This window comes from Saimiri boliviensis, chromosome 19 (genome assembly GCF_048565385.1).
Source record: "Saimiri boliviensis isolate mSaiBol1 chromosome 19, mSaiBol1.pri, whole genome shotgun sequence".
NCBI lineage: Eukaryota > Metazoa > Chordata > Mammalia > Primates > Cebidae > Saimiri > Saimiri boliviensis.
Genome location: NC_133467.1, coordinates 21,978,462 through 22,000,027, shown reverse-complemented (window position 1 = coordinate 22,000,027; position 21,566 = coordinate 21,978,462). Strand labels below are relative to the sequence as shown.

General features: G+C 45.1%; 1 protein-coding gene across 1 annotated transcript; it reads right to left on the bottom strand.

Moving 5' to 3' along the window:
* Window positions 1–107: 107 nt before the first annotated feature.
* MYOC (myocilin) lies at window positions 108–20,550 on the bottom strand. The gene is made up of 3 exons (XM_010336134.3): window positions 19,842–20,550; window positions 2,831–2,956; window positions 108–892 (listed from the first exon to the last, which is right to left on the bottom strand). The coding sequence occupies exons 1-3, from the start codon at window positions 20,401–20,403 to the stop codon at window positions 108–110; spliced, it is 1,473 nt and encodes a 490-aa protein (XP_010334436.3). The 5' UTR covers window positions 20,404–20,550.
* Between the last annotated feature and the right edge of the window lie 1,016 nt (window positions 20,551–21,566).

Sequence of the window (21,566 nt, the reverse complement as noted above, 5' to 3'; positions counted from 1 at the left end):
AGAGAAAGCTGCTTAGGTCCTGGCTGGCTGGCTCTCCCTTCAGCTTGCTCCCCCCCGGGAGCCCTTGGCATCTCCTTCTGCATTTTCTGGTATGTGTTGGAGGCTTCTCACATCTTGGAGAGCCTGATGTCATAAGTAACCATGTTCAAGTTGTCCCAGGCGAAGAGCTTCTTCTCCAGGGGGTTGTAGTCAATCATGCTGCTGTATTTGTAGCGGTTTTTGAATGGGATGGTCAGGGTCTTGCTAATACCTGTGCCTGTGTCATAAGCAAAGTTGACAGTAGCATCTGCTGAGGAGTAGCTGCTGACGGTGTACAAGGTGCCACAGATGATGAAGGCATTGGCGACTGACTGCTTACGGATGTTTGTCTCCCAGGTTTGTTCGAGTTCCAGATTCTCTGGATTCAGTTTGGAGAGGACAATGGCACCTTTTGCTTCATCTGTGCTGTAAATGACCCAGAGGCCTGACTCATCCACAGCCATGTCAATGTCTGTGTAGCCACCCCAAGAATACGGGAACTGTCCATGGTAGCCAGCTCCAGGGATTTCCTTCTCAGCCTTCAATGTCTCGGTATTCAGCTCATATCTTATGACAGTTCTGGACTCAGCGCCCTGGAAATAGAGGCTCCCTGCATACACTACAGCGCCTGTGCTTTCCAGTGGCCTGGGCAGTACATGAATCTTGGAAGGGTAGCCCTGCATAAACTGGCTGATGAGGTCATACTCAAAAACCTGACGGACGTCTGTGCCAACTGTGTCGATTCGCCACGTGGTCTCCTGGGTGTAGGGGTAGGTGGGCTTGGGGTCTCGCATCCACACACCATACTTGCCAGTAATTGTTTCTGCTGTTCTCAGTGTGAGAGGCTCTCCTACCCAAACTAGTTCTCCGCATCCTGGTGAATTCAGAAAAGAATACAAAGCACCACTTACGCATAATCTTTCCAAACACAGACAGTGACCATTAGGAAGCTTGGCAGAGCCGGTAGACATGAGAGCCCTGGAGACAGATCGTCTGGGTTTAAAGCCAGGCTCTGCCACCCACTGGCTGTATGACTTTCAGTAAGTTACTTAGCTCTCTATACCTCAGGTATCCCATTTGTAAAAAGGGGATACTAATAGTGTTTTGGGTAGTAGGGCTGTTGTAAATTTTATATGTAATTCTATATGTTAAGTGCTGGTATAGAGTGAATATATGGTAAATGGTATGTGACAAATCTGTAATTCATGTTATTGACAGTTATTGCTAGCACTGAGGGCCATGCTTGGGAGTGGGAGCTATAAAATATTTAAAGTACGATTCACTCAGTATCAGTTATAAAGATGAAAGTTGCACAGAGGGCCTCAATTGCATTTGTAATATTCTACTTAAGCTGGGCAGGGACTCATGGGTGTTCATTGGATTACTTATTGTGACTTTCATGCCTGGTTTCTTTCATTACTATAATATAGGAGAGAGAAAAATCAACTCATAAGAATAATCTCCATACAACAAAGTTTCTCAAGCCCTATCTGATGAGTCACATGTTTCATCCCTCATTTTAATATCATAAACATGAAAATAATTATTCTTTGAGACAGAGTCTTGCCCTGTTACCTAGGCTGGAGTACAGTGGTGTAATCGCAGTGCACTGCAGCCTCAACCTCCCAGGCTCAAGCAATCCTCCCACCTCAGCCTCCTGAGTTGCTGGGACTACAGGCGCCTGCCACCATGCCTGGCTAATTTGGTTTAGAAAATATTTTTTTAAATGTAGTGAAGAGACAGTTGAAAATTTAGTTAGCATAATCACAACAGATTCCTGTCCTTTTTTTTTTTTTTTTTTTTTTTTTTTTTTTTGAGACAGAGTCTCACTCTGTCACCCAAGCTAGAGGGCAGTGGTGTGATCTTGGCTCACTGCAACCTCTGCCTCCTGGGTTCAAGCAATTCTCCTGCCTCAGCCTCCCAAGTAGCTGAGATTACAGGTGTGTGCCACCACATCCAGCTAATTTTTGTATTTTTAGTGGAGATTTTTCTCTACTAAACGTTTTTCACTGTGTTGGCCAGGCTGGTCTCGAACTCCTGACTTCAGGTTATCCTCCCACCTCAGCCTCCCAGAGTGCATAATTTACAGTGGCTTACAGCCTTGAGCCACTGTGCCTGGCCCAGATTTCTGTACTTTAATGGGCACATTCGGTTTCCTCATAGAAAGCAGAAACACTTTGCTGCTCATATCTGAGAGAACCATGTTTTAAATATTTTATAACCCCTACCTGCATGCATGCCCTTCAGTGCTAGTAATAATTGTCAATAACATGGAAAGTAAAAGTTTCTGGAAACTATAGTATTAGTTATAAAGTTGGTATTTCAGGGAACTCTTTGGAGAGAGCCAAACTGTGCTTTTCCTAAGTGGCCAAATTTCAGAAAACATACTGTTAGTAACAGACTGTGACTGAGACAGTGCTTGGTGTACAGCTGTCCTTAAAATAAAGATATGAAGGTGCCACTGAAAATGTAATTTCTCAGGTGCACTTAATTCTACATGATCATCAAGTGGGTGAAATCAACACATCTCTTATCTTCTCCTGTGCAGCCCAGCCAACTCAGCCCAGCCCAGCCCAGCCTTCCAAGTGCGGGTGATAGGATATAGGGCTTTGCTAGGGAAAGGCTGACTCCTGCAGACGTGCTCTGACAAGGCAGCAGAGAGACAGAATTCTGTTCTTCTCCTCCTCTCCTCCCTCTGCTCCCAGGGAAGTTACTTGTTTCCCCTTGGGTGAGCATTTACCCTGTACTGATTCTCTGAACACAGCACTAGATATGAATGTGGGCACCAAGGGGAAGAAACCTAACTTCATACCGTTGGCTCCCTCTCCACTCCTGAGATGGCCAGATGGGCTCTCCTTCAAAATTCGGGAAGCAGGAACCTCAGTTAGCTCAGACTTCAGTTCCTGGAAGGCCAAAGTGTCCAAATTCCATGTAGAAACTGCATAAAAAGAGAGACAAAATTTTACTGTAAGAAAAAATGGCCCAAAGATGGACTATGTTGAGGATGATACTTAAATAGACTTCCGGCCGGGCACGGTGGCTCATGTCTGTAATCCCAACATTTTGGGAGGCCGAGGTGGGCAGATCACCTGAGGTCAGGAGTTTGAGATCAGCCTGGCAAACATGGTGAAACCCTGTCTCTACTAACAATACAAAAAAATTAGCTGGGCGTGGTGGTGGGCGCCGGCAATCCTGGCTTCTTGGGAGGCTGAGGCAGGAGAATTGCTTGAAGCCGAGGGGCAGAGGTTGCAGTGAGCTGAGACTGCACCATTGTACTTCAACCTGGGCAACAAGAACAAAACTTTGTCTCAAAAACAAATAAATGGGTTGGGCACAGTGACTCACACCTGTAATCCCAGCACTTTGGGGGGCCGAGGTGGGCAGGTCACCTGAGGTCAGGAGTTTGAGACCAGCCCGACCAACATGGAGAAACCCCGTCTCTACTAAAAATACAAAATTAGCCCGTGTGTTGGTGCATGCCTGTAGTCCCAGCTACTTGGGAGGCTGAGGCAGGAGAATTGTTTGAACTCAGTAGGTGGAGGTTGCGGTGAGCCAAGATCGCACCATTGCACTCCAGCCTGGGCAACAAGAGTGAAACTCCATTACAAAATAAATAAACCAAATAAATAGGCTCCCAAATATACAGTGTTTGAGATTTGATTTTAAATAAGGACTGGGGGTAGAGTGGAGGTCAGTGAAGGGACGGTAAAACCTGACTGACTGTGCTGATAACGGTTGGGCCTGAGTGACAGCTACATTGGGGTTCACTGTAGTCTCTCTATGTTTGTGAATATTTGAACAATTCCATAAGTTAAAACCTCATAAATAATAAATTGTATAGCAATGTGCCTACCTTAGAGTAGGGTATTCAAAATCAAATAAGATTTTAATTAATTTCCACTAGAAGGGCTGACTTGTAAATAGGTAGGTTGTAATTTCAGGAATTTTGAGACAGTCCTCAGCATCTTCTTAGATGTCTGAATTTTAACAACTAAAATTTCCTGAGGAATGATCTGGGCATGGTGGTACTTGGGAGGCTGATATAGGAGGATTGCCTGAGCCCAGGAGTTCCATGCTGCAGTGAGCTATGATCCTGCTACTGCACTCCAGCTTGGGTGACACAGCAAGGCCCGATCCTGGTCCCTCCACCCCACAAAAAAAAAGGCCAGGGGCAGTATCTTATGCCTGTAACCCCAGCACTTTGGAAAGCCGAGGTGGGTGGATCACTTGGCCAGGCTTGTCTTGAGGCCAGGAGTTCAAGACAAGCCTGGCCAACATGGTGAAACCCCTATCTCTATTAAAAATACAAAAATTAGCCAGGTGTGGTGGCACATGCCTGTAGTCCCAGATACTCAGGAGGCTGAAGATCGCTTGAACCGAGGAGGCAGAGGTTGCAGTGAGCAGGGATCATGCAACTTCACTCCAGTCTGGGTGACAGAGTGAGAGACTGTTTCAAAAAAAAGGAAAGAATTTAACTGTGGCCAGCCACAGTGGCTCATGTCTGTAATTCCAGCACTTTGGGAGGCCGAGACAGGAGGAGTACTTGAGCCCAGGAGTTCAAGACCAGCTTGAGCAACATAGGGAGACCCCTTCTCTTAAAAAAAAAAAAAAAGATAAAAATTTACCGAATGACTTATTCCCTTGTTAGATGTAAATATTGTAAGAATTAACATATTAAGTTTACATTTTAAGTAGAAATATTCTGCCTGACTGCTTTCTGAGACCAGTTTTGCATAACAGAGAGGGTGTGTGCAGAGTTTCTTTCAGAGTTTCTTTCAGAGTTTACGGGAGTGGGTGACCCATACAGAAGGGAAGCGGGTGGACAGCACTGGTTAGACAGTAAGTGATCACAGTGTGCCACGCGTCTCTACTCTTGCTTAGGATTACAATCTTTTTTTTTTTTTTTTTGAGACGGAGTTTCGCTCTTGTTACCCAGGCTGGAGTGCAGTGGCGCGATCTCGGCTCACCGCAACCTCCGCCTCCTGGGTTCAGGCAATTCTCCTGCCTCAGCCTCCTGAGTAGCTGGGATTACAGGCACGTGCCACCATGCCCAGCTAATTTTTTGTATTTTTAGTAGAGACGGGGTTTCACCATGTTGACCAGGATGGTCTCGATCTCTTGACCTCGTGATCCACCCGCCTCGGCCTCCCAAAGTGCTGGGATTACAGGCTTGAGCCACCGCGCCCGGCAGGATTACAGTCTTACAGCAGCTCTTGAACACAAGGACAAAGAGCCACAAGGAACAGGCTTGGTTGTTTTAAAATGCAGTATAGTCAGGCGCCGTGGCTCACACCTGTAATCCCAGCACTTTGGGGGGCCAAGGTAGGCAGATCGTTGGAGCCCAATAGTTCAAGACAAGCCTGGACAACATGGTAAAACCCCATCTCTAAAAAACACAAAAAGTTAGCCAGGTATGGTGATATGCACCTGCAGTCCCAGCTACTTGGGAGGCTGAGGGGGGAGGATCACTGAACCCGGGAGGTCAAGGCTGTGGTAAGCAGTGATCGCACCACTGCACTCCAGCCCTGGTATAGAGTGAGACCCTGTCCACCCCTCCAACCCCACAAAAACCCATCACACACACACACAAATAAAATGCAGGTTAGATGATTATTCAGGTATGGCCAGGCCAGCATCCCAGGAGGCAATTGTCACTGAAAAGCAAGTTAAAGCAAAACTAAGGAGACAGTAAAAAGATCAGCTGTTGTTGGGGTGAGGAAGGGATGACTAGGTGAGGCACAGAGGATTTTCAGGGCAATGAATACTGTATATGATACTACAATGGTGGACACATGCCACTATGCATTTGCCCAAACCCGTAGAATGCGTAACACCCAAAATGAACCCTAACTAAAACTGTGGACCGTGGGTGATATGCCTGCTGATGCAGGATCATCAGCTGTAACAAATGTACCACTCTGGCGGGTGGGAGATGATGTAATGGGGACGGCCGTGCGTGTGTGGGGACCAGTAGTATCTGGGAACTTACTGTACTTTCTCTCAGTTGTGCTGTGAAGATAAAACTGCTCTAAAATCATTTTTCCAAGTTGTCATACTCACAGATCCCAAGAGGCAGGGGGCACACTAATGCCAGGCGGTCACCTGGGCAAGCACCAGGGTTCCTCCAGAGGAAGAGGGAGCCAGAGAAAAATGTGGGAAAGAGCCCTTATTCTTTCCATGGGAAGGGAAGGGGAGGCAGGGTAAGCAGGTTTAGGATTGGGGAGTGTGAATAATTTCAGCAGGCTCTGGGGCCATAGGAGTTCTCTCTAATTGTCTGGTACCAGGCCCTGGGGTGATTAGGTTAGGGGAGTAGTGGCCTTGAGTTTGAGCGTGATGGAGGAGGTGGCTGGGTGTGAGCTCTGGATTGGCTGGTTTGCATCTGAAAGCTGTGCTCCTAGTAGAGAGTCCTTTGCTCTCTGCAGGAACGGGCTATCCCTGGGAGGAACAGTCCCTCCAGTGTTTGTTTGCAAGGCCCAGAGAGCAAAGCACCAGAATAAAAAGACGTGCTTAATACACTGGGCTTTTCTCTTGCTGAACCTCTGAGTCCCTTCTCTGCTCTTTGAACAACTTGGTTCCCTGCTCAGGATTCTCAGGTGTTCAGGACGGCGGGAGGAAAATCCCACCACCTGAGGCCCGGGCGCCTACACAGCTGAGAGAAGCAGGAAGACATGTTCTGCCTTTTATCATTTGTTTGCTCAACTCTAAAATCTAAATTTAGATTTCAGGCAGAGAGAATCACCACAGAACTCTTAACCCTCTGGTTGTACCACATTTCATCGAAGCCACACATTCGTTTACATGTTCACATCTCTACAATCAGGCTGCCTTGTCTGAGTTGCTGGGGTTCAGCTTCAACAAATTATAGTACCAGAAAAAATTTCTCCCTGGAAGGAGCTGAAGAGAATGCTCAGTTAGCTCTCAGGTGCAGGCTGGGCCGGACCGCCCTGCTGCCCACACGGAGCCAGCTCGGCAGCGGCAGTTCTCTCCTCCTCTCCGCCCCTGCCTGTGTGTGGCTACAGTTGTTCAACAGCCTCCCTAAGTGCAATGCCCTGGATGTGAGTGGGTCCTCCATCTCTGGGATATCCTTCAGTCTAGAGTGGACCATGTGAGTAGTTAAAACCTGTAGGCTGGCCAGGAGCAGTGGCTCATGCCTGTAAACCCAGCACTTTGGGAGGCCGAGGTTGGAGGATTGCTTGAGGCCAGGAGTTTGGGACCAGCCTGGGCAACATAGTGAGACCTCATCTCTACAGAAAATTAAAAAGTCAGCTGGGTGTGGTGGTGCAGCCTGTGGTCTCAGCTACTTGGGAGGCTGAGGCAGGAGGATGGCTCTTGAGCCCAAGAGGGCGAGGCTGCTGTGAGCCATGGTCATGTCACTGCACTCCAGCCTGGGTGACAGAGGGACACCCTGTCTTTTAAAAAAATTTTTCAAAGGGAAGACTCATAAGCCAAAATGTATAGGCAACTGAAGACATCCTCAGCGTGCGTTCCAAACCTCAGAGGCAATTGGGAGAACCCCCCGGGACATGGCAGGCCTTCCTGATCCACAGCCTCAAATCCACAGAGCTATTTATCCATCCTTTCAGTCAGCATCGCTGGAGCACCTACTGAGTGCGAGGCTGTGCTAGGTGCTCAAGATAAAAGGTGACTAATAGGCTTTGTCTAATAGGCTATTCTATGTTTAAAAAAGAAAAAAAAAAAGACAGCACTTTGGGAGGCTGAGGTGGGTGGATCACGAGGGCTCAGGAGATCGAGACCAACCCTGCTAACACAGTGAAACCCCGTCTCTACTAAAAATACAAAATATTAGCCAGGCATGGTGGCAGGCATCTGTAGTCCCAGCTACTCAGGAGGCTGAGGCAGGAGAATCGCCTGAACCCGGGAGGCAGAGGTTACAGTGAGCTGAGATCATACGGCTGCACTCCAGCCTGGGTGACAGAGTGAGACTCCATCGCAAAAAAAAAAAAAAAAAAAAAAAAAAAACAAAACCAAATTTGTCCACGCCCTTAAGGAAATCCTAATATGGCAACGTCCTCATAGCTCAGAAGGAAAATGGGTTTATTCCAGGTTGCTGCGGAAACCAGTCTCTTTGACACTCTGAATGGCTCCTGGAGAGTCATGGAAACTTTATTTTGTTCCTTGCCTCTCCTTCTCCCTATCTGAGGTTCTGTGAGGGGCGAGGAAACTCCTTTGTTCTTCATTCTAACGGTTCCATTGGCCTAGGAGGGTATCTGGGGGACAGACTGATTCACTAGGTCAAATGGAGGTTCCCTAGACCCGCGTGAGACCGGCACCAGCTGTTTCCCTTGTCCCCCGTGCAGGCAACCACACACCTCTGGCAGGGACTTGGTGCTACCCACGGGGCAGAGGGACAGGGTGCCCGAGGTTCCCTGCCCTTCTGTGCTGCCAGGGAGAGGTAAGAGAGAGTGACCCCCTTCCTGTACACAGGGTGGCAGAACCATCTGTAACCTCCCTCTCTGCTGCCGCCTCGTCCATTGCCATGGCTTCTCTCTTAGGCCCAAAACACACACTCAGGCTGTCAGGAGCAGCCCACTGCTGCCTGGCCTCCCCAGCCTCCTGCAGTGTGCAGAGGCTCACACGGTGTGGCAAACTCTTACTGGGACAATTTTTCAAAATCAGGACATTAAGCAGGTTCCTTGAATTGAGCTGCTTTCCTTTCATCTGTACCTTTTCTTGGATCACTGCAGACTCTGCCTCAGGACAATTCCAATTTCTTTTCTTTGATTGACTCAACTCTCAGAATATAAGAGTTGGTTTCAGGCGATGTGGGATGAGAGAAATACCTGCATGACATCCGTACAGAAAGTCTGGAGGATTCCCCCACCCTTGTCCCTGCGCTTCGGCTATGCGACCCACAATTGCCATGTGATGGTCTCTTAATAAATGTGTCAACACTAAAATTTCTCTGGAATGTTTCAAAATCACTAACATTTCATTCTGAACTTGGAAGAAAACCAAAAAGAGATTATTAGGAAAAATTTTTTTTTTTTTTTTCTTAGATGAAATAGGAACGCTGAATGGAACTGGAGTGGGAAGAATGTCCTCCCTGAACTAAGATAAGACTGTGGAAAAACCTTTGTACCCTGGAGAGTAGGCCTTTATCATGAAGAATGCTCCAGGAATATTTCATAATGATTATTCTTCCTCACTAGCTACCTAAGCCATGAGGGGCTCTTTCTCAGATCATTACTACGAGAACCTGATAAGGTTCTTGGAGGCAAACTCATAAAACCATGGGGCTCCCTGAGACTGCAGACCTCAGAGTTTTCTCACTCGCAAGCTAGTCCAGCTCAGCCTCCAGCAATTCCTCCAAATTACCATGTTTATGTTCCTATCACTGTATGTTTCCAGTGGCTTTTGCTCTAGGCAAGCAGATTTCAGCTGTGGCTCTATGGGTGTACCTGTGTCTACAAATTTTTTTTTTTTTATTAAAAAGAAGAATAAAGAAGAGGAAGAAAGAGAAAGAGGAAGAAGGAGAGAGGATGGGGGTATTGCTTTATTGCCCGAGCTAGAATGCAGTCTAAATATGGGTATGCCTATAATTGTCCTTAATAATGGAGACATGAAAGAAAATGAGGGAAGAGAATAGCAAACAAGGAGCCAACCAAGATTTCTTTTAAACTTCTAAGTTGATATGATGTGGTACTGATAAGAGTGTATATTTTCTATATTTAAAGTGCAGAGTTCTATAAATGTTAATTACATTTACTTGTTCCAGATCAGAGTTCAAGTCCTGAATATCGTTGCTAATTTTCTGTCTCACTGATCTGTCTAATATTAATGTTGAAGTCTCCCACTATTATTATCTGGGAGTCTAAGTCTCTTTATAAGTCTTGTATGTCTGCGTATTCCTGTATTGGGTGCGTATATATTTAGGATCTTTAGCTCTTCTTGTTGTTGCATTGATCCTTTTATCATTATATAATGTCCTTCTTTGCTTCTTTTGATCTTTGTTGCTTAATTGTAACTTCTGCTTTTTATTTATTTATTTTAGCTCTCTGTTTGGTTGGTAAATCTTTCTCCATCCCTTGTTTGGAGTCTTTGTGTATCCTCGAATGTGAGATGGATCTGGATGCAGCATACTGATGGGTTTTAGTTTTTTATTCAAATTGCCTGTCTTTGGATTGGGGGATTTAGTCAATTTAAATTTAGAATTAATAATAATATATGTGAGTTTAATACTGTCATTAGCTGGCTATTTTGTCCATTAGTTGATGTAAATTCTTCATTATATTGATGCTCTTTTTGATAATTTTTTTAGAAAGGCTGATACTGTTTGTTCCTTTCATATATGTAGTGGTTCTTTCAGAAGCTCTTGTAAAGCAGGCCTGGTGGTGATGAAATCTCTGAGTGCTTGCTTATTCACAAAAAACTTTATTTTTCCTTCACATGTGAAGCTTAGTTTGGCTGGATGTGAAATTCTGGGTTGAAAGTTCTTTTCTTTAAGGATGTTGAATATTGGCCCCCACTCTCTTCTGGCTTGTAGGGTTTCTGCTGAGAGATCTGCTGTAAGTCTGATAGGCTTCCCTTTGTGGGTAACCTGACCTTTCTCTCTGGCTGCCCTTAGTATTTTCTCCTTCATTTCAACCCTGGTGAATCTGACGATTATGTGCCTTGGAGTTGCTCTTCTTGAGGAATATCTCTGTGGTGTTCTCTGTATTACCTGGAGTTGAATATTATCCTGCCTTACTAGGCTGGGAAAATTTTCCCGAATAATGTCCTGAAGAGTATTTTCCAGCTTGGATTCATTCTCTTCGTCACATTCAGGTACACCTATCAAGCGTAGATTAGGTCTTTTCACATAGTCCCATATTTCTTGGAGACTTTGCTCGTTCCTTTGTATCCTTTTTTCTCTAATCTTGTCTTCTTGTTTTATTTCATTGAGTTGGTCTTCGACCTCTGATATCCTTTCTTCTGCTTGATCAATTCGGCTGTTAAAACTTGCGCATACTTCACGAAGTTCTCCTATTGTGTTTTTCAGCTCCATCAATTCACTTATATTCCTCTCTAAATTGTGTATTCTTGTTAACATTTCGTCAAATCTTTTTTCAAAGTTCTTAGTTGCTTTAGATTGGGTTAAAACAAGTTCTTTTAATTCACAGAAGTTTCTCATTATCCACATTTTGAAGCCTGCTTCTGTAATTGGAACACACTCGTTCTCCATCAAGCCTTGTTCCGTTGCTGATGAGGAACTGTGATCCCCCGCTGAGGGAGAGGCGTTCTGATCTTGGGCATTCTCAGCCTTTTTTGGCCGTTTTCCTCCCTTCGTTATAAATTTATCCATCTGTGGTCTTTGAATTCACCGTCTTTGTAATTAGGTTTCTGAGTGGACGTCCAGCTTACTGATTCTCAGCGCCGAAATCTGAGCAACCCACTGCACCGACCAAATCAGCGGCGTTAAGATTAATGGTGCTTTTCCGACTCTGCACCAAGAACCGTCGCTCCAAGGCGACGGTTAGGTTAATATTAGGTTAATATTAGGAAAATATTAAGGGCTATATTGTGACAGATTGTTAACATTTTTAGGGGCTTTTATTTTTTAGGTTTTTAAAAAATATTAAATTCAGGTGAGCCACCCCTCCCTTGCATCTGGCTCCTCTAAACATACAAAATTAAGTATTTTATGCTGGTTATTTGATTTAGCAACTTACTGAGAAGAGACGTATACTAAGAAAAGTAGGGGGACATACCTGCCAGTCCATGGGAAGAAAATTAAGAAGCCCCTTTTGCTAAAGAGGAAAGGAAGAAAGTGAAAATAAACACAAAAATGTCAGGCATTTTCACAGGTGACTTCCCTGTGGATAGCTAACGTAGGTACTGGCTCTGGAACTCTAAAAAACAGCTTTTTTTTTTTTTTTTGTGAAACAAGATGTCTTGTTGGCATTTATAGCTCTTTATCCATTTCAAGTAATTTTTATATAATTTTAAAATGTGATCTGGTGCCTTCAGTGTTTCAGAGAAATAGAGAAAGGCTTTAGGACTGCAGACCGCGTTTGATAAAGTTTAACTATTGCCACTACTTAGTGAGTGTCTATTATGAGCCAGTACAGTGCTGGGTACTTGCTACACCCTACTTTCAAATAATAGTCCTGAAAGTGAACATTAATATTCCCTTTTGCAAATGAGGAAAGGTTCAGAGAGGTTAAGTAATGTGCCCAAGGTCACGCAGCTAAGTGGTGTGGCTGGGTCTTGAACCCATGTCTTCCAAGGCCATGGGCGCTGTGAACTCTTCTATCCTGTGCTGAGGAGGTGTGTGAGTTATAAATGTATTGCCTCTCAGAGCTGAATGCACCCTTTCACGTATGCTGTCTGAACAAGAACTTTAAAGTGAGCACCATGTTGAACTATCCCAGTAGAGGGCGCTGGAGGGCCATCATGGGAGGAAGAAGGTCTGTAGTTTCCCTGTCCTGCGTCCATAGGCCACCGGTGTGACTGGGAGGACATTTGGTGGAGAGTACGGCTCCAGCCATGGACCCAGAGCAAAGTTCTTCCATGGCCTCACAGCCACAGCCTGGCCATAACCTTTGCATAGCCCTCTCAACAAGGAACCCAGAGTCCCTGCATAGGGCCCCCAGTGCTCTGGAGGCTGCCTCCGCCTGTGCCTGCCCTGACTCCCACCATGCCCCTGCCACACGTTGCTGGTTGCCCTCCTCACCTGCACTGGGAGGTGGCCGACGGCAGCTGCAGGCCAGCTCAGGCCTGTGCACATCAGCTGCCTTCTCTGCTAGCTGATGTGCTGAACCTCACCTTCCCCTTCCAAGCTTGTCCTGGGTCCAGCACCTTCCCGGCACCCTCCCTCAGCCCTAGGTGCCTGTGACGCTCACTTCTATCTATAGTTGCTCTTTTGTCATAGTAATTCTTTTTCTTTTCTTTTCTTTTTTTTTCCCCTTCCTTCCCTCCTTCCTTCCTTCCTTTCCTTTTTCTTTCTTTCTTTCCTTTTCTTTCCTTCCTTCCTTCTTTTCTTTCTTTCCTTCCTTCTTTCTTTTCTTTTTTTTTCTTTCTTTCTCTCTCTCTCTCTCTCTCTCTCTCTCTCTCTTTCTTTCTTTCTTCTTTCTTGGCAGAGTTTCCCTCTTGTGGCCCAGGCTGGAATGCAACGGCATGATCTCAGCTCACTGCAACCTCCACCTTCCAGGTTCAGGCAATTCTCCTGCTTCAGCCTCCCGAGTAGCTGGGATTACAGGCATGTGCCACCATGCCCAGCTAATTTTGTATTTTTAGTAGAGACGGGGTTTCTCCACATTGGTCAGGCTGGTCTCGAACTCCCGACCTCAGGTGATCCACCTGCCTCGGCCTCCCGAAGTGCTAGGATTATAGGCATGAGCCATTGTGTCCAGCCCTCATAATGGTAATTCTTTAAAGTAAACTTCCCCGGTTTGACCCACTGTATGGTTTCTATTTCCAAACTGGACCCAGATTGCTCCTGGAGGCTTTAAAAGAGCTTCAAAGATGCTGCTCAGCACTTTGGGGGGCAACCCACTCCTGGGGCTGAGCTCAGGTCCTAGTGAGTTGCCCTGTGAACTCTCAGCTCCTGGGCTGTGCACTCAATCCTCTTATTAGTTCTTCCACCCTCACTGGCAAAGAAGAGGCAGCAAAGGTTGCCTGGCTGGTACCAAGTTCCCTGCCAGGTCCCATCACAGCCCTTATGGCTCTGAGCAAGGAGCCCTTCAGCTTGTGCTTTGCAGGAGCCACTCCTCATTGCATTAGCTGGAATAAACATGAACCACAATAAAACATAATGTCAGGAAATGGATTCCAGGATGACTGCAAGGCCAGTTCCCCGTTGGCAGGAGGGGATGGTTAAATTATGAGCCTGCTGGCTGCTTCTAGGTCATGTCAGCCAGTAGCATCTGGCGATGGTCAGCCTCCAGGAATAGAGCCATCTGGCATGAAGATGGAAGCCCAGAATAGAGGATGCAAGACCCAAAGGCAGGGAAGCAGTCTCGTGAAGGGGCCTGGACTATGCCAGGAGTCATAGCTCCTAGTTCAGCTCTGCCATGTCCTAGCTGTGTGACTTTGGGCAAATGACTCTACCTCTCTGAGCCTCAGTATCCTGAGCCAAGTTATTTGGATGATTACATAAGTAACCAAAAATGAAATGGTCCTCAATAAAGATGTGTCAACACTAAAATTTCTCTGGAATGTTTCAAAATCACTAACATTTTATTGTGAATGTGGAGGAAAATCAAAAAGAGATTGTGAAAATACTAAGGACTGTATTGTTTCAGATAGTTAGCATTTTTAGACTTTTATTTTTTTAGGTTTTTTTTTTTTTCTTTTCTTTTCTTTATTTTTGATATGGAGTCTCACTCTGTCACCTGGGCTGGAGTGCAGTGGCTCAATCTGGGCTCACTGCAGCCTCCACCTCCTAGGTTCAAGCGATTCTTCTGCCTCAGCCTCCCAGGTAGCTGGGACTACAGGCACACGCCACCACGCCCAGCTAATTTTTGTATTTTTAGTAGAGGTGGGGTTTCATCATATTGGCCGGGCTGATCTCAAACTCCTGACCTTGTTATCTATCTGCCTTGGCCTCCCAAAGTACTGGGATTACAGGCGTGAGCCACCATGCCCAGCAGATTTTTTAAAAGTTTTAAAAAATATTAAATTCAGTCCTTCTGTGGTTTAAAGGTTCATGTCTCTAATAAAATTCTGGAAATGTTCTGTATTCTCTGCTCTCACTTCTTTATAGACTTGCATTTTAGAGACCTCAACCTGGAAACTGAATTTATTAAGTCATTTGCCTAAGTCTATAGGCATATTTTCATAGATGATTTATGACTAAATGCCATAATTTTCTTTTCTTTTTTTTTTTTTTGAGACGGAGTTTTTGCTCTTGTTACCCAGGCTGGAGTGCAATGGCGCGATCTCGGCTCACCGCAACCTCCGCCTCCTGGGCTCAGGCAATTCTCCTGCCTCAGCCTCCTGAGTAGCTGGGATTACAGGCACGCGCCACCACGCCCAGCTAGTTTTTTGTATTTTTAGTAGAGACGGGGTTTCACCATGTTGACCAGGATGGTCTCGATCTCTTGACCTCGTGATCCACCCGCCTCGGCCTCCCAAAGTGCTGGGATTACAGGCGTGAGCCACGGCGCCCGGCTAATGCCATAATTTTCATAGATATTTTCTATCACTGAAAAGTTCAGTCCATATTACATAAATGAAGGGAATGAAGAAAAACAAGCTATGCCTACATATCTACAGGTTGTGAGAAACATATTAGGAAAATGAAGACTAGCTAATAGACTACTGTCCTGAGTACTGCTCTAACTTGTACTATCTCTAGAATCAATGCGTGGTATTAAAATGTTATGTACATGTTGATGTATTGATTATTGAATGATGCTTTAAAACAATTGTGGAACTCAAGTAAAAGAAGCCTTTGTAGTTATATTTTATTCACTGGGTTGTCACTGCTCAGTTCTGCACTGGGTGCTTCCCTGTGTTACTGCTAATTTGTATGATGACCCCCATGAGGGATTATCATCTCTATCCTATTCTAGGTGAGGAAATGGAACACACACAGCACTTGTGTTGAACACCTCTGGTTTCTTCTCTCCACCTTCCACTCACACCCTTCCCACCTTTTTGCATTCATTGCTGAGGCAACCTGCCTCTTGCAAGTATCACCTGCAGGGACCTCACCTCAGCTACCCTGCCCCAGCTTCTCTGATTTTCTGCATAGAAAGTCTACAAGAATGGGCCAGGCATGGTGGCTCGTGCCTGTAATCCCAGCACTTTGGGAGGTCAAGGTGGGTGGATACTTGAGGTCAGGAGTTCAAGACCAGCCTGGTCAACATGATGAAACCCTGTCTCTACTGAAAAAAAAAAAAAAAAAAAATCAAAAGTTAGCTGGGCGTGGTAGTGTGCACCTGTAATCCCAGCTTACTTGAGAGGCCAAGGCAGGAGAATCACTTGAACCCAGGAGGTGGAGGCTGCAGCAAGCCAAGATCATGCCACTACACTCCAGCCTGGGCAACAAGAGCAAAAAAAAAAAAAAAAAACCAAAACAAGTCTGCAAGAACAAACCTTGTCCCCACGTCTGAGTATCATGGAAGTGCAATATACTCCATGGGATAGACCTTTGCCAACAGGGTATCAGATCCATGGGTAAACACTCCCCTCTCCTCTGAAGGGCTTGGTGGGCTCGAGCTCCATTGCCCACTGTGGTGATCAGCGTGAGAAGACCCCCGCTTCGTGGCTTTCCTTCCTTCCCTGCCTCACTTCACACTCTCCCCTGTCTCCACATCTCTTCCCCAGGATCATGGTCCATGTACACGAACTGCACACAAGCCCTCTTCCTGGCTCTGTCCAACGGGAGACCAGTCCCTGTTATTTAGCAGGGGCTAAGTCACAAAGCAGGCCTTCTCTTGTTACAGAAATAACGAACTCTAATTAATCTTCTGGTAAATGTGTGTGTGTGTGTGTGTGTGTGTGTGTGTGTGTGTGTATGTGTGTTTATATATATGCATATATATATATATATACTTTTTTTTTTTTTTTGAGATGGAGTCTCACTCTGTTACCCAGGCTGGAGTGCAGTGGCATGATGATCTTGGCTCACTGCAATCTCTGCCTTCCAGGTTCAAGCAATTCTCCTGCTTCAGCCTCTGGAGTAGCTGGATTACAGGTGCCCGCCACCACACCCAGTTAATTTTTGTATTTTTAGTAGAGACTAAGTTTTACCACGTTGACCAGGCTGTTCTCAAACTCCTCACCTCCGCCCACCTTGGCCTCCCAAAGTGCTGGGGTTACAGGTGTGAGCCACCACACCTGGCCAATTATACTTTTTTCTACTTTTCAAAAACTATTATATATACATAAAATTTATATATGTATATATATGAAACTTTTATATAAGCCAGAGTAGAAAAAGTTATATATAACATTGTAGTAATAGTTATGTAGTAAAATATGTCACATTATATGTATGTATAATCAATGATTTCCATGATTATAAAATTTTTTTTTTCTATATAACAACTATTAATACATGATCAAGGAAGTGGTGGTAGCAATTTGAGCCGCAGGTGGAATACAGAAAGGCTGCCTTCTCAGGCCTTACGTTTGTCCACTCAGCCTCACTAAGCCTCTCTATCCAAACCTCTACACCTAGTTCTTGCCACTCCTGCAAAGCACACCTAGACTTACATTCCAGCCTCCAGAATGCCCCCTTTTCCCTAGATCTGGAACCTTGAAGCAGATCTTTTGTTCCAAGCATTCCTGTACCTTTCTGTCTTTCACCTTTAGGGTCTGTAAACTGGAGGTCAGCTGAAGGTCCTGAATGTCACTGAAACTCATGGCTGGGTGTGGTGGCTCATACCTGTAATCCTAGTACTTTGGGAGACCAAGGCAGGCAGATAACCTGAGGTCAGGAGTTTGAGACCAGCCTGACTAAAATGGTGAAACCCTGTCTCTACTAAAAATACAGAATTAACCAGGTGTGCTGGCACGTGCCTGTAATCCCAGCTACTTGGGGAGTTGAGGTAGGAGAATTGCTTGAACCCAGGAGGTGGAGATTGCAGTGAGCCAAGATCACGCCATTGCACTCCAGCCTAGGCAACGAGAGCAAAACTCAAAAGAAAGAAAAAGAAAGAAAGTCACTGAACCTCAGAGGGAGAGGCCAGAATTCTAGCTTTGCCACTAACTGGTAGTAGCCATGGACTAGCTGAATAACCTCTTTAGACCTCAGTTTCCATAGCTACAAAAATGAGCCAGTGACACTGGATGCTTGTTAGGTCCCTTTCCAGTTCCACATTCTTGTACTAGTGTAATTTCCTGCTCATGAAAACCATTTACTACTAGAAAACAACTTCTATATCTGGTGTTCATTATAATGGGGTGTTGCCCTTATTTCAAAAGTGGAGTAGATGGAAAGATCAAGAAGAAATATGAAATTAGGAAACACATCTAATAAATCCCCAAAGACTTGTTAAATGACCACAAAAGGAAAAAAAAAGCCAAAATATTGCCTCTATTTTTGTACACACACACTGCACCCACATACGCACATGCAGGAGTTTTTATTGTAAATGTAACTCCATTCAGTTAACAGTCTGAAGTAAGTACTAAGGCCTAATCACACTGATAGTAATGATGATTCTTTCAATTGTCTTCACAGATTCAAGTTCAAGTCTCAAGGTCTACCACTGACCAGCTGGGCAACCTTATTCCCTTAGCACCTTAGGACTTCACTTTCCTTGGCTGTAAAATTCAGAATTGAATCTCTTTCAATTCTAACAATCTAGGATTAAAAAAAAAAATTCTTTACATCTCATAGGTATTTCATGTGAACTGCATAAAAATTATGATTCACAGCAGGAATTTTCTTTGTCATATTATGGGCAAGAAATGAAGTTGCAGAGGGTTCAATAATTTGCCCAAGGTCACCCCCAGGCCCTGGCTCTTAGGTTTTCTAGCCCCATCCCTATGAAGAACTTGCCTTTCATGTAGAAGGCTTTTTTAGCAAATATTTTCTTATAATTTTAAAGGTTTTCAAGCCTGTAGAAAAACTAAAAGAATAGTACAATAAGCTCCCCATATAGTTAGATTCACCAGTTTGTAATTCACCAGTTACTAGTATTTTGCCACAGTTGTCTTACCCTTCTTTTTCTCGTTCTTTGTATATTTGCAGTCTTTCTTTAACCATTTGAAAGCAAATTGCAGAATTCCTGATGCCTCACCTCTGGGTACTTAAGCATGTCTCTCCTTAGAACAGGGATTTTCTCCTTCACAACCACAGTATCATTATCACACTAAGACACTGAACATGAATACAGTAACATAATATAAGAAGTCTATATTCAAATTGCCATTATCCCAAACCTGTCTCTCATAGCCTTTTTTCTCCCTTGATAAAGACACCATTCAAGACTCATGCACTACATTTGGTTAACATATTTCTTTAGTCTCTTTAATACACAACAAGCCCCCCACTCCTTTTTTCTTTCTTCTTTGACACTGGCATCTTTGACCAGTCCAAACTAATTGTCCAACAACTGAATTTGCTTATTTCCTCATGATTAGAAAACTTCCTCAACAGTGAATATTTAGGAGCACACTTTCACAAAAAGTGACACAAATATTATCTTCCCAGCTAATGAGAACAGTATTCCTCCTTCCCCCAACACACACACACACACACACACACACACACACACACACACACAGACTTCCCTTCAGGCAAGCAGGGACCAGGATGAACAGAAGAGCCTCTTAGTGGAAAAAAAAGCCACCTCAAGGATTTGTCTGGTGACTAAAAGCAGAGGTTCTCAGATTGGACTGAGTAAGGAAACAACTTATTCAGGGAACTGAGAGAGGTGCCACCTCTTTATTTTGCCAAGGAAGAACATTTAAAAATAAACAAAAACTTATCACTTATTATCATTTCCTAAATCTACTGTCACTTCATAAATAAAGGGCATTTTAACACCTAAAGGTAAGAAAAACAATCTCTGAGCAAAGGTTCAAAAAAGGGGGGTTTTTCAAAAAGGACAGTGGGCAACTTGCTACTGCTTATAGGCATATACATCTCATCTCGTCCTTTCATTTCTCCTTTTGTATGGACTGTGAAAACTTTGTCATGGAGGGGCACAAGAACTCAGAACCACTAATTTAAGTGAAGTTCTCAGTAGCTAAATTACCAGTAATACCTGAAAGTAACTGCTGTGCCTGCCTTAATTCACCTACCTTGTGCTAGATGTGCAGTCTCTGGGAGAAAGGGCAGGAAGGGAGGCCTGGAGCGCCTGGAGCAGGTCGCTATGAGCCATATCACCCGCTGAACTGAGAGTCCCTCCACCCCACATTCTTACCTTCTCTGGAGCCTAATGGCACATCCCGAGCAGTGTCTCGAGTCTGGGGACACTGGCCCCTTCTCAGCCTTGCTACCTCCTGGCTGCTGCTTTCCAACCTTCTGGCCAGATGCTCATTCTCTTGCCTCAGCCGCTTCTTCTCTTCCTCCAGAACTGACTTGTCTTGGAGGAGGTTGCTATAGGCGGTCTCCAACTCTCTGGTTTGGGCTTCCAGCTGGTCCCGCTCCTGCTTCAGGGTGCCCAGCTCCTTCTGCAGCCCGTCCTGGGTCTCTTGGGGCTTGGCAGCCTGGTCCAAGGACAGCTGGTGAATGAGGTTCTCCAGGGAGCTGAGCCGAGCTTTGGTGGCCTCCAGGTCTAAGCGCTGGGTGCTGCTGTCTCTCTGTAGGTTATGAATGACTGACATGGCCTGGCCCTGCTCTGGGCAGCTGGATTCATTGGGACTGGCCACACTGAAAGTATACTGGCATCGGCCATTCCGGTCATTGGCTTTCCGGAGCTGAGCTGTCCTGGCCCCCACATCCCACACCAGGCAGGCCAGAAGCAGCAGCTGGACAGCTGGCATCTCGGGGCCAAAGCTGTAGCAACGTGCACAGAAGAACCTCAGTGCCGAGGCTGGGTGAGGCTTCCTCTGGAAAGCTCTCCTGTGCTGAGAGGTGTCCAGATGGGTGGCCTTGCTGGCTCGTGCCTGAGCTCCAGAGAGGTTTATATATACTGGGGAGCCAGCCCTTTGTAGGGGGAGAGAGAGAGGTGGCCACGTGAGGCTGGGTGGGGCTGTGCACAGGGGGGTTGCCTTCACATTGCCAGCAAGATTCTTAGAAAATAACCTTCCAGAAGTCTGTTTGGAGTTTCTTTTAACAAAGAATATCCCAATTTATTCACCCACACCCCAATAATAGTCCCTCTATCCCCACCTGGTTTTGCGTGCACACACACACACACACACACACACACACACACACACTTGATACATGTCCCCTTTGTTTAACAGGACTACTGGTGTGCTGATTTGAACAAGGATATATTTCTAGTTTATATTTCCATTCACTCTGCAAAGTCACTGAGAACCTGCACTGTGCCAGGCACTATGCTAGGAACTCAGGATCCAGACAAGTCCTTTAGACATGTAACAGGGTCAGAGACAAATAACAGGCAGCCAGAATACAAGGACAGCACCCTACCAGGCTCCAGGGAGAGCATTCCTATAGAAGTGGCAGATTTCCTCCCTCACCCCTAGCTTTAAAACGACTGTGTATCTTTGGGAGAACTTTCTAATTTCAGTCTTTCATCTCAGGCACCAATGTCAATATTAGCCTCTAAATCAGTTCTTACTCTGTGTGTGTGCATGTGTCTGTGTGTCTGTGTCTGTGTGTGTCTGTGCGTCTGTGCATGCCATGAACCTCACTGGTGAAACTGGTGGAAACCTTCTCAGAAAGATGCTTTGAAATCTATAAAATATGAATTACAAAGGAAACAAATGGTATTGAAATATAATTATCAAAATATTAAAAATTTAAAATAAATGCTTTATTAACACATTAAAAACAAGATCCGGGAGGAGGTCTAATTTCAAAGTAGTTCTGAGTGTAAGTGACATTTCACTTACAACATATCTCCAACAACTGCAATGTAGTATGGAATGTCTGTGATTGCTATTGGTGATGACAAAACCACAGGGACTGTTATTACAACTTTGAGTTTATGGCTCTATTCACAATGGAATAAAGA